General features: G+C 43.2%; 1 protein-coding gene across 9 annotated transcripts in view; it reads left to right on the plus strand.

The window, feature by feature from the left end:
- The window catches only part of megf6 (multiple EGF like domains 6), a 106882-nt gene that overhangs the window by 73643 nt on the left and 17608 nt on the right, over positions 1 to 15631 (plus strand). For 6 of the 9 annotated variants that reach the window (XM_060943271.1, XM_060943268.1, XM_060943270.1 and 3 more), the window contains 6 exons: positions 1048 to 1173; positions 5175 to 5306; positions 5631 to 5759; positions 12065 to 12193; positions 13972 to 14100; positions 14297 to 14425. In XM_060943271.1, coding sequence (XP_060799254.1) covers positions 1048 to 1173; positions 5175 to 5306; positions 5631 to 5759; positions 12065 to 12193; positions 13972 to 14100; positions 14297 to 14425 — 774 coding nt within the window. The remainder of the gene's footprint in view (positions 1 to 1047; positions 1174 to 5174; positions 5307 to 5630; positions 5760 to 12064; positions 12194 to 13971; positions 14101 to 14296; positions 14426 to 15631) is intronic. The other 3 variants (XM_060943269.1, XM_060943275.1, XM_060943272.1) reach the window with 3 other exon arrangements.

A 15631-nucleotide genomic window follows, 5' to 3' on the forward strand; every position in this document is an offset into this window, starting at 1 on the left:
GAGATCAGGATTGGTGAAGGTTCTTCTGATTTTCCAAGTTGGAAATCTGACTTCTGGTGCTGTTCCAGTTGAAATGACCAACTGAGGACTTGGAAATTCTGACTTCCCAGTTCAAATGGAATGCACTAAATCCCATGGCACCAGTATGAGAAGGGTGTCGAATGGAAATCGTGAACTAATATTGATGAAAGATGTTTAAACTAAAAAAAAAAAAAAAATCAATGCAGGAATCAGTACAGGGTTAGTCAAAATTATGTGAACACTTAAATGGTGGAAACCAATCGGATCTGTCATGGAAGTTCATCAATGGCGTACTGCTGCACCATCTGTAAGTAGACATCTGACATCACTGTTGAGGTTTCAAAAAAGTAGGGCCCAATTACGCTAGCAGCGGTCATGGCGCATCACACATTCAGGAGAAAAATAATGTATTAGTGTTCACATAATTTTGACTAACCCTGTACTTTCACTGATATCGAGAATGAAATAACAGATTTTTGAGTGGGCGGCACGGTGGTGTAGTGGTTAGCGCTGTCGCCTCACAGCAAGAAGGTCCGGGTTTGAGCCCTGTGGCCGGCGAGGGCCTTTCTGTGCGGAGTTTGCATGTTCTCCCCGTGTCCGCGTGGGTTTCCTCCGGGTGCTCCGGTTTCCCCCACAGTCCAAAGACATGCAGGTTAGGTTAACTGGTGACTCTAAATTGAGCGTAGGTGTGAATGTGAGTGTGAATGGTTGTCTGTGTCTATGTGTCAGCCCTGCGATGACCTGGCGACTTGTCCAGGGTGTACCCCGCCTTTCGCCCGTAGTCAGCTGGGATAGGCTCCAGCTTGCCTGCGACCCTGTAGAACAGGATAAAGCGGCTAGAGATAATGAGATGAGATGAGATTTTTGAGTAGTAATACTGTCAATGCTGCCACCTTGTGGACATTCTCTTGTACTGCAGGAAGCCACCATGATGCAAGTGCAGCTTACACTCAGGTTTTAAGTATTAAAAAGCGTTTTCTCATGAACATGTTTGTGTGAAAACTTTCCCATGATGCTTTGTGGCAGGGTGTCCCGAGGGCCGGTATGGTCTGCAGTGTGAAGGAGTTTGCGAGTGTGTCAACGGAGTGTGTGATCATGTCAGTGGAGCCTGTAAATGCACACCAGGCTGGAATGGGACACACTGTGAAAAAGGTGAGTCAGTGTGTGTGTGTATATATATATATATATATATATATATATATATATATATATATATATAAAATGTGCACACACACCACCTTGTAACTGCAGATTTAACTCGGATAGCAATAAAGATGTTAAAATTTCACTGTGATTCAGAAAATGGAGAAAAGCTCAAATTGTGTAGCGATGTTGTGTTTTCCGGAATGTTCTCCAGGTCAATGTCTGGATCCCAAACACTCATGTTGGAATGAATGAATGGTTGCTAAGAAAACATAAAAGAATCCGTGTTTTGGGATGATGAAAAGATACTTCATAAAAAAAAAAACCTCAGCTAATCTGAGACGCAAAACGAACAACACCGTACGAGTGAGATCATATCATCAGGAATGGAATTATTGGCACCTCTGGGAAAGATGGGAAGTGCTCATCCAGGGCTAATATACTTCCTGCATGCTCAAGTTTCCTTTTTGAAAACCAGCTATGCTTGCGGTGCATTATGGGAACACAGCTATCAAAACTACAAATGTAAATATCAACTGGAACATACTGCATATTTGAAAAAAAAAAAATGTCAGTACAGTTTCCTGTGGCCTCAGTTGCTCCGCCCACAGGATTCAGAGCACCTGATAAGTTTTGTACACTTTTCTGGCTACGACCTTCAGAATCACAGAGGCTCGTGTGTCATATCCTGAAGGTCTGACGCTAGGGGTTAGATCAAAAATGAATTCAGGACATTGTTATGTTTTGGTGATTTGATCCCACACGGCTGAATGCTTCTTTAGGCTACAATGCGAGCAATAAAAAGTGAACATGTTCGTCGATTAGTCTGTGCAACCCCGAGTGTACGCACTTCTTTCGATCACAGTTAACGTTCAGTTGGACGTATGAGGCTGCAGCCCAAACAAACTCACACCCGAGTTTTTGCTGAAGCGTCGAAGTGAAACGTCATGTCACTGAAATTAGTCTGCGTGTTAAAATCAGTATTGTTGGTTAATTTTATTGATGAAACACATCATTATTAGGGAACTACCATCCAATTCAATGTGTGATTGACGCACACACACTTTCAGGAACAACAGAAAAGTGTAGCGAGGACATTAGTAGATGAGTGTGTGCAGACTCGGGCACGGATTGTGCAGGCGCGGTGTAATTACACCCAAATGAGTGTCTGTCTGTGGGAACACACACACACACACACACACACACACACACACACACACACACACACACACACACACACTTTCACTTTGATGTGGGAGGATGTAAAGCACATGTGGAAAGTGAGATCACTGAATAAACGCTGACGAGTCCAATTTAGAAGCTGAACGTGCAGTAGTTAAGAAGACATGGAGCGAGAGAGAGAGAGAGAGAGAGAGAGAGAGAGAGGGTTAGTGTTCGATGGGATTAGATGCAACAGTAATAGAGAGCAAAAGAGTCAGAGAAACACACACACACGCAAACTATCAGAGCGATACAGAGAGGAAGATAAAGAACTAATGTACAGGACATCCATGTGAAATATGAGATGCTTTTCTGCTCATCACGGATGTAGAGAGTGGTTCTTTAAGCTATTGTAGCCTTTCTGGTCGTTCTGCTCGGACCCGCGTTTCCTCCTGCAGAACTGCTGATCGATGGATGATTTTTGTTTTTCGCTCCATTCTGTGTAAACTGTGTAAACTACACCCATAATTCTTTATAGAGGTGTATGTGTGGAGAGAGAGAGAAGTTTGTAAAGTTTATACTTGTGTGTGTGTGTGGGTAAGAGAAATTGCCTAAGGCAAGTCTCATTAAGTTAAACTATAAAGGATAAGTGCATCCATGTTTTTACAGCAGGGGTAGGATGTGTGTGTGCGTGCGTGTGCGTGTGCGCGTCTTTGCACTTTTTCCAAGTAGTTTATGGATCGTCTGAGAAGCTTTATAAAGACCTCTCTCTCTCTCTCTCTCTCTCTCTCTCTCTCTCTCTCATCCACTCCAGTTCTGAGATTCCTGTCTTTCCCATGACTCTTCATTCTCTTCAACTTTTCCACAACTTCTGATCACATGGCTAATTGCAGCGGAGTTGAACCAGAAAGTATCTGAGATCGCACTCGTTTCACTCGAAACACTTCTGAGAATGTGGCTGAACCTTCAGGATAAACACCCAGAGTCATGTTCCATCTTTGGCTTTGCGTTGGAAGTTCATGTCACATCAGGCGAAAATCATCATCATCATCAATGTTCCTTAAGTCATTATGATGTTTCATTGAGTTTCCCATGCAGACTTAGCTATTGCTTCGCTGAGTTAGAGTTTAGGATGAACCCAGAGGTGCTAACACTTATGCGTTTGCTTTGATGCTTGTTAGTAAGGTTGGTAGTAATAACACTGTTTAAGTAACCGGTCCAGAAACACAACAACTCCACTCTCTCTGCCATCATTATCGACTTTCTATGAACACAGTTGCAAAGATTTCATCGAATTTCTGCCTGTAGCATGTAATGCTCTCAATAAAAACATACATCAGTCGTCATCATCATCATCATCATCATCAATGTTCCCCATCTGCTGCTACAGCAGGTTGGGTGCCCAGGATCTCATGCAATAAGGGCAGGAACCTCTGTTTGTTCTGCATCTCCCTCTGTAGTTGGACTCGGGCAAGTTCAGTTAATTTTTCATAGGTTGTCCAGATGTTACGAGTGTACGGCTTGTTGTTTGAACGGAACAGTATTTGTTTTTGCAGTGCACAATTAGAAAGTCTTGTAAAATGAGCAATATACTTCAGGTGTTGAGTAAGGTACCGTAGAAAGTACAGGTTGCTTTCCTAACAGGATATCCATCCATCCATCCATCCATTATCTGTAGCCGCTTATCCTGTGCAGGGTCGCAGGCAAGCTGGAGCCTATCCCAGCTGACTATGGGCGAAAGGCGGGGTACACCCTGGACAAGTCGCCAGGTCATCACAGGGCTGACACATAGACACAGACAACCATTCACACTCACATTCACACCTACGGCCAATTTAGAGTCACCAGTTAACCTAACCTGCATGTCTTTGGACTGTGGGGGAAACCGGAGCACCCGGAGGAAACCCACGCGGACACGGGGAGAACATGCAAACTCCGCACAGAAAGGCCTTCATCGGCTGCTGGGCTCGAACCCAGAACCTTCTTGCTGTGAGGCGACAGCGCTAACCACTACACCACCTTACAGGTTATTTAGCCATAAATCGTTTTATCAATTTTTTCCTTAAAACATGATTATTTCCATAAAAATCAGAATTGTTTATTGTTTAAACAGCATGTTTAGATGACAGATTAAATGCGGCAAAGTGTCCTTTCGTCCTTACGGCTCACCTAATGTCAATAGATAAGAAAATGATGCCAGCTGTGAAGCATGGTGGTGGCAGCATCTTGTAAAGTCGTGAAAAATTGAGCTTGAATCTGGTTAGCCGAGGTGTATAAAGACTTTTATGTTCATATCTATCTATCTATCTATCTATCTATCTATCTATCTATCTATCTATCTATCTATCTATCTATCTATCTATCTATCTATCTATCTATCTATTTTTTCTGTTCCTCCCTTTTGTGGACAGAATAACCCTGAATTAATCAAACAGATTTTCATACCATGTTACACACACTTTCTCAGACTCTCTCTCTCTTTCTCTCTCTCTCTCTCTCTTTCTTATTCACACAATCTGTAGAGCTTTTCCAACACTCCTTCCCCTGAACCTGAGACATCTGATAAAGGTTAACGCCGCTGTGCCAACGCAAACAGCAGTCTTTGTTTTTGTCTGTGGGAGGATAAGAGCTCTGGAGTTGAGACACACACACACACACACACACACACACACACACACACACACACACACACACACACACACAAAAGCATTGCAGACATGCCTAATGACAACAGTCTAATTACTATCTTTAGTCTGGAGACAAAACTTATCTCTCACATTCACTACAGCTCACTGATACACACTATGTCTTCTCAGTCACCCCAGACGTGTGTGTGTGTGTGTGTGTAGTGTGCGTGCAGGGCCGGTATGGACCGAACTGTTCCCGTGTGTGTGTGTGTCCTGGATATCAGCAGCTCTGTCATCATGTCACAGGCAGATGCACCTGCCCATCTGGTTACTACGGCAACCACTGTCAACTCAGTAAGCCAGCAGTGCTTATCTCTCCAAGACTGCATCACACACACACACACACACACACACACACGATATAATGCCAAATTAAAAACCACTGAGACTATTTCTGATATTATGTCAGCAGTTTTGTGCATGGACTAGACCTGTTGTCACAGTAACCAGGAAAGCTTTAAGGCTAGGTAGCTAACACCACTTGCTAAAATATATGGACTGTTTTGTTGCACTATACTATTTAGTGCAGTAGTATGTAGTTTTTGGATTTGAGGAAAACTTTTTGAGGAAATCCTTCTTTATTATCTCATCAAAATATCTTCTGGATTTTTCCATCAGAGTGTCGAGAAGGCACGTACGGTCCTGAGTGCAAAAAGAGATGCCGGTGTGTTAACAGGGGACGGTGTGACTTCAAGACTGGAACATGCCTCTGCCCTCCGGGTTATTTGGGAGCCAGCTGCAGCATCAGTAAGAACTCATCACTGAATAAATATAAATATAGTATGGAATGAACTAATTATTACTCGAGTGGTCAGGTACGAAGCTTATGGGACCACCATTAGTGGGCCGTGAAGTGCCATCTAGTGGGCCGCAAATATTTTTCAAGTTTGAAGCCAAATACTAAATAATTCAGGATGTCGTAGTGTCCCAAATCCGGTAGCTGCTTTGACGTACAGTACCGTTCAAAAGTTTGGGGTCGCTTTGAAATGTCCTTATTTTTGAAAGAAAAGCACTGTTCTTTTCAATGAAGATCACTTTAAACTAATCAGAAATCCACTCTATACATTGCTAATGTGGTAAATGACTATTCTAGCTGCAAATGTCTGGTTTTTGGTGCAATATCTCCATAGGTGTATCGAGGCCCATTTCCAGCAACTCTCACTCCAGTGTTCTAATGGTACAATGTGTTTGCTCATTGCCTCAGAAGGCTAATGGATGATTAGAAAACCCTTGTACAATCATGTTAGCACAGCTGAAAACAGTTGAGCTCTTTAGAGAAGCTATAAAACTGACCTTCCTTTGAGCAGATTGAGTTTCTGGAGCATCACATTTGTGGGGTCGATTAAATGCTCAAAATGGCCAGAAAAACGTCTTGACTATATTTTCTATTCATTTTACAACTTATGGTGGTAAATAAAAGTGTGACTTTTCATGGAAAACACAAAATTGTCTGGGTGACCCCAAACTTTTGAACGGTAGTGTATAGGGGAGAGCGGGGTAAGATGAGCCAGGGGGTAAGATGAGCCACCCCCTGTTTCTAAGAAACAGTACACAAATGTGACCATGTGACCACATTCAAAGGGGGGCGGGACCATTTACTTACACTTGTGGAGAGGAGCACCACATGTCAAACTAGGTGAGGGAGATATTTATAAAAATGTGTTTTTGTGCTTTCTAAGTCAATTCCATGTTTGTCCACAGTGAAGATGATTTAGAGAAGACAAAAGTAGAATAATATTTAGACACATTAGGGTTAAGTTAGTGGCTTTCTAAGCTATGATATGAATGCTAATAAAAATAATTTTGATTAGCCTAATCCCCTTTATTAGCATTTTTCTACAAAATGGTGGCCACGGGGTAAGATGAGCCATTAGATGTGGGGCAAGTTGAGCCACTGGCTCAACTTACCCCATTGGTGGCTGAGCTTACCCAATATGGATGACACTTAAGTTTTCACATTTACTGGTCATATATGACAACAACATATATATATATATATATATATATCACATCACACACACATCACATTATCTCTAGCCGCTTTATCCTTCTACAGGGTCGCAGGCAAGCTGGAGCCTATCCCAGCTGACTACGGGCGAAAGGCGGGGTACACCCTGGACAAGTCGCCAGGTCATCACAGGGCTGACACATAGACACAGACAACCATTCACACTCACATTCACACCTACGGTCAATTTAGAGTCACCAGTTAACCTAACCTGCATGTCTTTGGACTGTGGGGGAAACCGGAGCACCCGGAGGAAACCCACGCGGACACGGGGAGAACATGCAAACTCCGCACAGAAAGGCCCTCGCCGGCCCCGGGGCTCGAACCCAGGACCTTCTTGCTGTGAGGCGACAGCGCTAACCACTACACCACCGTGCCGCCCTATATATATATATATATATATATATATATATATGACATCAGATGAGGAAGACCAGTTGTTAGATGTGGGGGATTATGTTGTGGCAAAATTCACAGGGAAGAAGAAAGTGCATTTCTTCATTGGCCAGATAATCAAATTGGATGTCTTTGAAATAGAGGCAAGATTTCTCAAAAGAAGCCGGTCATGCCATGGCTCTGCAAGAAAGCCGACCTTTGTCTTCAAAGAGAAAGATGAGGCTGTCCTGTCAAGACAGGATATTGTGAAAAAATTGCCCCGCCCCTTTACTGTTGGGGGGACAGCACGGAGGGAGAGGCAAATGGTGTTCCCTTGCAATTTGAACGCTTGGAACATTGAATAACGATGAAATTATTATGGATGGAATGATTGCTGCATGTTTTAACCTACTGAAAGAAATAAGATTTTTTGGCATTGTTCTACTGTTTTAGTAATTTCTATAATATAGTATATCTCTCATTCCCTCTCTAACCATCCCTCTTTCTATCTACCTATGCATATCTCTCTCTCTATCCATCTATCTATCCCTCCCTATCCCATCTCGTTCTATCTCCTCTCTCTTCATCTCCCCTTCTCTATGCAACGGCCCTATCCCCCACTTGATTGACTTGACTTGATTCACTGATTGCATTTCTAATAATAAAAGTTGTTTACTTTGTTAACCTAACATGTTTTGTGTTGGCTCAATTTACCCCACACAGTGGCTCATCTTACCCCGTGCATGGGGTAAGTTGAGCCACTTGACATTTTTTTTTCAAGAGGTAATATCACTCTAACCATAAGAGCTTATCAATTATTTTTTGCTCAGATAGTAACAGTACACTTTGAAATTTGGTATGGTGTGTAGACTGGAAGCAAAAATGGCTTTAACATGTAGTTATGATGAAAAATGTAAAAAGTGGCTCATCTTACCCCGCTCTCCCCTACCTTTCAAATGGAATAAATAAATTTGTGCGTAAATTAAGAATGTCTTTATTATTGTCACATTCCTCCTTTGCATTCCCCCCCATACGTGCATGCGCGCGCACACACACACACACACACACACACACACACACACACAGAGCATGCACACGCAGTGGACAGAATAAATAAATAAATACGTTTGTGTGTAAATGATATGGATCTGTGATGCCTGCTGGAAGAGAAGAGCAGGGAGGATTGAGAATCAAACAGCTGTGGTTTGTTTACACCTGATACTAAAACTTGTCGTGTCCTAGCAAGCATCGCATACAAAGACACGTACAAAGCCCAGAAATGCCTCCTTACCCGGGCAAAAACGATACAGGATTTATCTTGTAGTGTCCTGATCTCCAGATCTTTAACCCAGCCACATACGGTATAAAAAGTTGTTCTCCTCCATGCTCTTCCAGGTTTTCATCTGTGTGTCCGTGTAGAACGATGTCTGCAGCACCAGGTAGTTTGAGATGTCGGGGAACTCAACAGATGGATCATTTTCCAACTCATAATGAATGAATAAATGAATGAATGAATAACTTTATTTAAAGATGATAAGTTGATCAGCGGGGCGGCACGGTGGTGTAGTGGTTAGCGCTGTCGCCTCACAGCAAGAAGGTCCTGGGTTCGAGCCCCGGGGCCGGCGAGGGCCTTTCTGTGCGGAGTTTGCATGTTCTCCCTGTGTCCGCGTGGGTTTCCTCCGGGTGCTCCGGTTTCCCCCACAGTCCAAAGACATGCAGGTTAGGTTAACTGGTGACTCTAAATTGACCGTAGGTGTGAATGTGAGTGTGAATGGTTGTCTGTGTCTATGTGTCAGCCCTGTGATGACCTGGCGACTTGTCCAGGGTGTACCCCGCCTTTCGCCGGTAGTCAGCTGGGATAGGCTCCAGCTTGCCTGCGACCCTGTAGAAGGATAAAGCGGCTAGAGATAATGAGATGAGATGAGAAGTTGATCAGCAGAGCTGGTGGGGTTGTGCATGTACAGATACAAATAATTATAAATATAAAAGCTTGTAAATTTTTCTTTCATAGGAAAAATCCTTCTTTGTTAGCGTGTAATCCCATTGAATGGTTTTTATATCCACTACTTTTGAGTGTACTTCCCGGTTTTAATAACTTGCTTGTTTGCTGAACACAAACATGGCAATAAGTTCTTGTGTTAATGGACCAGACTCCACTTTTGGATCATTAAATCCTTTTGACTGAGAATGCCCTGCATGTGTTTATGTTTAGCTTCTGGCACATTCATACAGTTTTAAATACAGTAGCTACAATTACAAACCTTTTGTTTTTATTGTATTTATTTAATTCCTGGGCTCCCATCTGTAACAAGGAGTGATGTCGCATCCCATTAATACACTTTACAATAGATTATTAGATTCTAATAGAATAGATGAGCCAAAATAATTGGGGATCTTTTTAATGGGCCCCGACTCGTTACAAGTATGAATAGGTGGGCCTCGAAGCAGAAAAGGTTGAGAACTCCTGGTCGACAGTATACAGTATGGCCAAAAATATGTGCACCCCGACCATCATGCTACTCATATCTGGTTCCTCCTCAAACTGTTGCCACAAAGTCTGATTTACACAATTGTATACGATGTCTTTGTACGCTCTAGCCTTATAAGTTCCCTTCACTGGAGTAACTAAGAGGCCCAAACCTGTTCCAGCATGAAGATGACGATGCTCCTGTACACAAAGCAAGCTCCATAAAGACATGGTGCGTGAAGGTTGGAGTGAAGAACTCGAGTGTCCTGCACAAAGCCCTGACTGAACTCAACCCCACTGAACACCTTTGGGATCAACTGGAACTGGAGCCTCCTCAATATCCCAACATCAGGGTCTGATCTCACTATTGAGCACAAATCTCCACAGCCACGCCCCAGAATCTTGTGGAAAGCCTTGAAGAAGAGTGGAGCTTATTATGACTGCTGGAATGGGAAGTTCAACATGGGTGAGATAGTCAAGTGTCCACAAACTTTTGGCCCTATAGTGTTAGCTAGTAGAGTCAAGTCATTGAGTTACAGTTGGCATCCCAAGAATGCTCGAATATTCCCTGGATGGGATTTCCAGCCCTTCATGGAGCACCATGCACACACACACATTTACACCAAGGGGTAGTTTGGTGTATCGTTATGGTTTGGAGACCTTGGAGGACCCACATAGAAAGAACATGAGAAATTCCACACAAGCTCATGAGTTCAGGATCAAACCAGGGACCCTGGAGCTGTATTTCTACTCCTCCCCCCAGTGACCATTCAACAAATGAACTGCTTTAGTTTCTTGCTTCCTGGACTCAAAAATTGCCCCATCCATCGTATCTCATCTCATATAATCTCATATCATCTCAGTGTACACTCAAAATAGTTTGCACAATTGGATAAATGTAACTTATATATGAAACTGTATGTTTTTGGCAATTGATATTTGTTCTTCTTGTCCAAGCAGAGACAACATTGACGCTCCCATGTTCCAGGATGTTGGGTTTAAACTCAGTTGCTGTAACTCAGAACTCAGAAAAATCCAACGGAACAGTCAGTCAAATCAACTCGGAACTCAGTCCAAGTCGAGAACTCATCAGCATCCACCTTGCCTGAGCTCTCAGACATAAAAACACCTGATTGTCACAGCAATATTGTCCATTCCATTATCTGTAGCTGCTTATCCTGTGCAGGGTCACAGGCAAGCTGGAGCCTATCACAGCTGACCATGGGCGAGAGGCGGGGTACACCCTGGACAAGTCGCCAGGTCATCGCAGAGCTGACACACAGAGACACACAACCATTCACACTCACAGTCACACCTATGGTCAATTTAGAGCCACCAATTAGCCTAAGGGTAGTGTCTCACTGGGCTGCGACAGCCCACGACTAGTTGGAGACATAACAATTGCGATAAAATATGCGAATAGCGACAATTTTCACTTGGAATCACACTGAATTGATATTCGCATATTTTATTGCAATTGTTGTGTCTCCAACTAGTCGCAGGCTGTCGCAGCCCAGCTTTCCCTCGGCAGGCAGGGAAGTAGAGGAAGCCTCATGGAAACTGACTTGAGAAGGGTTCGCCACGGCTTTGTGACACCAGCGACGCATTTGCGGCTATTTTGAGAGAAGTTTTGTCGCATGAATTTTTTGAACATGTTCAAAATTTCAGCAACGAAGGAGTGACACTTTGCGACTCATGCGAGGAAATTGAGAAGCCCCACGAATGTTTCAAGACACTTTTGAAACTCTCTCGCGAATGACATTCACAATTTGTCACAAGCTGTCGCAGCCCAGTGAGATACTGGCTTAACCTGCATGTCTTTGGACTGTGGGGGAAACCGGAGCACCCAGAGGAAACCCACGCAGGCACAGGGAGAACATGCAAACTCCACACAGAAAGGCCCCTGTCGGGCACTGGGCTTGAACTCAGAACCTTCTTGCTGTGAGGTGACATTGCTAACCACTACACCACCATGCCACCCACAACAATATTGTGGCACACAGATTTCCTTTTGCACCGTTTTCTACTTGAAATATCTTGTTGTGAAAAGATGTTTAGATTTGTAATGCGATTTTCACCGAAACGTCCAGACAATTTTCATGTTTCAGAAACAAGAAATAAGCACACAACCCAGGTCCAAGTCTTCAGGTCTTCTGGTATTCTCAATAAAACACACGTGTGCTTTGCTTTCCTTTCTTTCAGGTTGTCCACCAGGGAGCTACGGTAAAGACTGTGCTAAAACATGTGTGTGTGGTGAAGGAGGACAGTGCCACCCGGTGACTGGGAGGTGTAACTGCACATCAGGGAGAACAGGTCATTCCTGCCAAGAAGGTACATACCAAACGGCTGTGCATGATTCGTAACCCAATTCTGCTGCTCGTTCTGTTAGTTTCCGCCTTTTCCTTTTAACATCTCACGTCCCTGACCTCACGCCAGTCACAGAAACCAAACACAGAATCACACAAAGAGCAGGATTATTTCACAGAATAATAATCCCTAAACTCTCTCATTTATACCTCTTTTTAAACCCTCCCTAGCTCCTTCACATCTCTGAGTCACAGTGTTTATTCTGGTTCACAAATTCTCTCTGTTTCCTGGATGTGAGGAAAATGATACAGGAGCCCAATTTCCAGACGATCAGATCGCTAACTGTCTGCACTTATCACTCGTTCCAGCACAGTAATGAATCGGGACTTTCCAAGACTCAGCGTTTCAGCTCGCTGTACCACACGTTTGCCTTTTTGCTTTAAGTTAGCATGTATCGCTGATGCCTCTTAAGTAGGCCGTTCTCCATGTTCCGTGTCGACAGATTTGGCGTGGAATCAAATAAACAAACAGGAAAATCAAAGCAAATCTCGGACTGTTGTCCTTTTGCTAAATTACCCACAGAAACATGATTGCTCTTTTCTTTCGCTGCCAAGTCATTGCTTCGGTGCCTTCCTGCTAATGATCTCGGGCTTAAGTAAACGCAAAAAACGCACATGCGTCCACACGTGTGTGTGTGTGTCCACAACTAGCAGCGTGTTCAGTCTTCGTAATTGCAGTCATTTGGAAATTTAAAATAAAAGGCCATACTTGTGCTGATGTAGTGAGGAAGGAAAACAAGGGCGACACTTAGCAATAGCTCTCTGATTAGACTCTGGACTTTCATACAACGGCGTCTATTGATGCACCAGAATCGACGTGCACGCAACACTGTGGCTCCGTCCCAAACGCGAGTGTTTATGTCGAGATAAATTGTTAAGAATTGATCCAAATTTTAGAGCTTATATAAAAAATTGTAACATGTATTTTCGATCATTATTATTTTCAAGCGAGGGTCAAAATTCTGAGACCACAAATGAAAAAAAAAGCTTCTATTTTGTATGTTTTTTAATTGAATACAATTTTTTTTTAGTACAAATCGTCAGCAATAAACTTGAAAAGTAGAATTTGCATGATGAATTTCAGAATTTTTTAGTATTTGGTTCTTTTAGTCATGTAGGATTGCCAGTGATGACTTTTTTATCGTAAATTGAATCTATTTATCATTACATTTAATGTTGTGGAACGTTTACGTAAGAAGTTCGTTTGTGTTATCGCGAACGTTATCGCAGCTATAAACAGTCGTTCCCTCACCAGCCTTTCTTTTCTCTTGCTACTGAAGTCAATAAGACAAATAAACCCAAAAAACAAACAAACTAACAAGCAAACAAAAATGCAGCTTGTTACCAAGAAACTGGAACGTTCTCTATCCTGAAGACTTTAATGTGGCGGAAAACATACTGACTGTTAGAAATCCCTCACACTGGAGACTCTTTCCAGAAATGTTCAATAAGCATCTCCTTCTACACCATGTGAATGTTTACCTTTTTTAAATTTTTTGCTTGTTTGTTTATTATCAGGCTTGGATTATGTTGCGCATCTACCATACAGGTCCGTCTGAATGAATCGTTGCAATAGAAACGTGAACATATTCGAATGAGCGCATTAATAATAATAATAATAATAATAATAATAATAATAATAAACTCCAATCCGAGCTGCTGATGTTGTAAGAAATTAATCAACACCAATCAGACTTTGAAAAATCGGATTTTGAAATTTATTGCTGTCTCTTTTGCATGCAGTGTGTCCTAGGGGGCGCTATGGAGCTCAGTGTCGTGGTGTGTGTGCGTGTGTGAACGGAGGTGTGTGTGACCCTGTTGACGGAACCTGCAGATGTGGACTCGGCAGCAGCGGCGCTCGCTGTGAGGAAGGTAAACAAACAGAGGAACCATGTGGCAGGTCACGGAGTAAATGAGCAGTTGGAGCCAGACGCAATTAACTCGAGTGTATCAGGAGTGTGTTACAGGACACGTTGTCTGTCTCCAAGTGTAATTACACACTCGATTCCATAACAGAGTCTTAATACTATGTGTGTGTGTGTGTGTGTGTGTGTGTGTGTGTGTGTAGTGTGTCTCTCAGGCTGGTATGGAGCTAACTGCGAACAGGAGTGTGTGTGTCAGAATAACGGCACATGTGACCGAATTACAGGCTCCTGCTCCTGTGCACACGGATACTACGGCCCTGCCTGCCAACACCGTGAGTGTGTGTGTGTGTGTGTGTGTGTGTGTGTCTGAGACAGCTTAAGTAGCTACAGTGGGGCAAAAAAGTATTTAGTCAGTCACCAATTGTACAAGTTCTCCCACTTAAAAAGATGAGAGAGGCCTGTAATTTTCATCATAGGTACACTTCAACTATGAGAGACAGAATGGGGGGAAAGAATCCAGGAAATCACATTGTAGGATTTTTAAAGAATTTATTTGCAAATTATGGTGGAAAATAAGTATTTGGTCAATAACAAAAGTTCATCTCAATACTTTGTTATATACCCTTTGTTGGCAATGACAGAGGTCAAACGTTTTCTGTAAGTCTTCACAAGGTTTTCACACACTGTTGCTGGTATTTTGGCCCATTCCTCCATGCAGATCTCCTCTAGAGCAGTGATGTTTTGGGGCTGTCGCTGGGCAACACGGACTTTCAACTCCCTCCAAAGATTTTCTATGGGGTTGAGATCTGGAGACTGGCTAGGCCACTCCAGGACCTTGAAATGCTTCTTACGAAGCCACTCCTTCGTTGTCCGGGCGGTGTGTTTGGGATCATTGTCATGCTGAAAGACCCAGCCACGTTTCATCTTCAATGCCCTTGCTGATGGAAGGAGGTTTTCACTCAAAATCTCACGATACATGGCCCCATTCATTCTTTCCTTTACACGGATCAGTCGTCCTGGTCCCTTTGCAGAAAAACAGCCCCAAAGCGTGATGTTTCCACCCCCATGCTTCACAGTAGGTATGGTGTTCTTTGGATGCAACTCAGCATTCTTTCTCCTCCAAACATGACAAGTTGAGTTTTTACCAAAAAGTTCTATTTTGGTTTCATCTGACCATATGACATTCTCCCAATCCTCTTCTGGATCATCCAAATGCTCTCTAGCAAACTTCAGACGGGCCTGGACATGTACTGGCTTAAGCAGGGGGACACGTCTGTCACTGCAGGATTTGAGTCTCTGGCGGCGTAGTGTGTTACTGATGGTAGCCTTTGTTACTTTGGTCCCAGCTCTCTGCAGGTCATTCACTAGGTCCCCCCGTGTGGTTCTGGGATTTTTGCTCACCGTGCTTGTGATCATTTTGACCCCACGGGGTGAGATCTTGCGTGGAGCCCCAGATCGAGGGAGATTATCAGTGGTCTTGCATGTCTTCCATTTTCTAATAATTGCTCCCACAGTTGATTTCTTCACACCAAGCTGCT

This window comes from Neoarius graeffei, chromosome 16 (genome assembly GCF_027579695.1).
Source record: "Neoarius graeffei isolate fNeoGra1 chromosome 16, fNeoGra1.pri, whole genome shotgun sequence".
Lineage (NCBI taxonomy): Eukaryota > Metazoa > Chordata > Actinopteri > Siluriformes > Ariidae > Neoarius > Neoarius graeffei.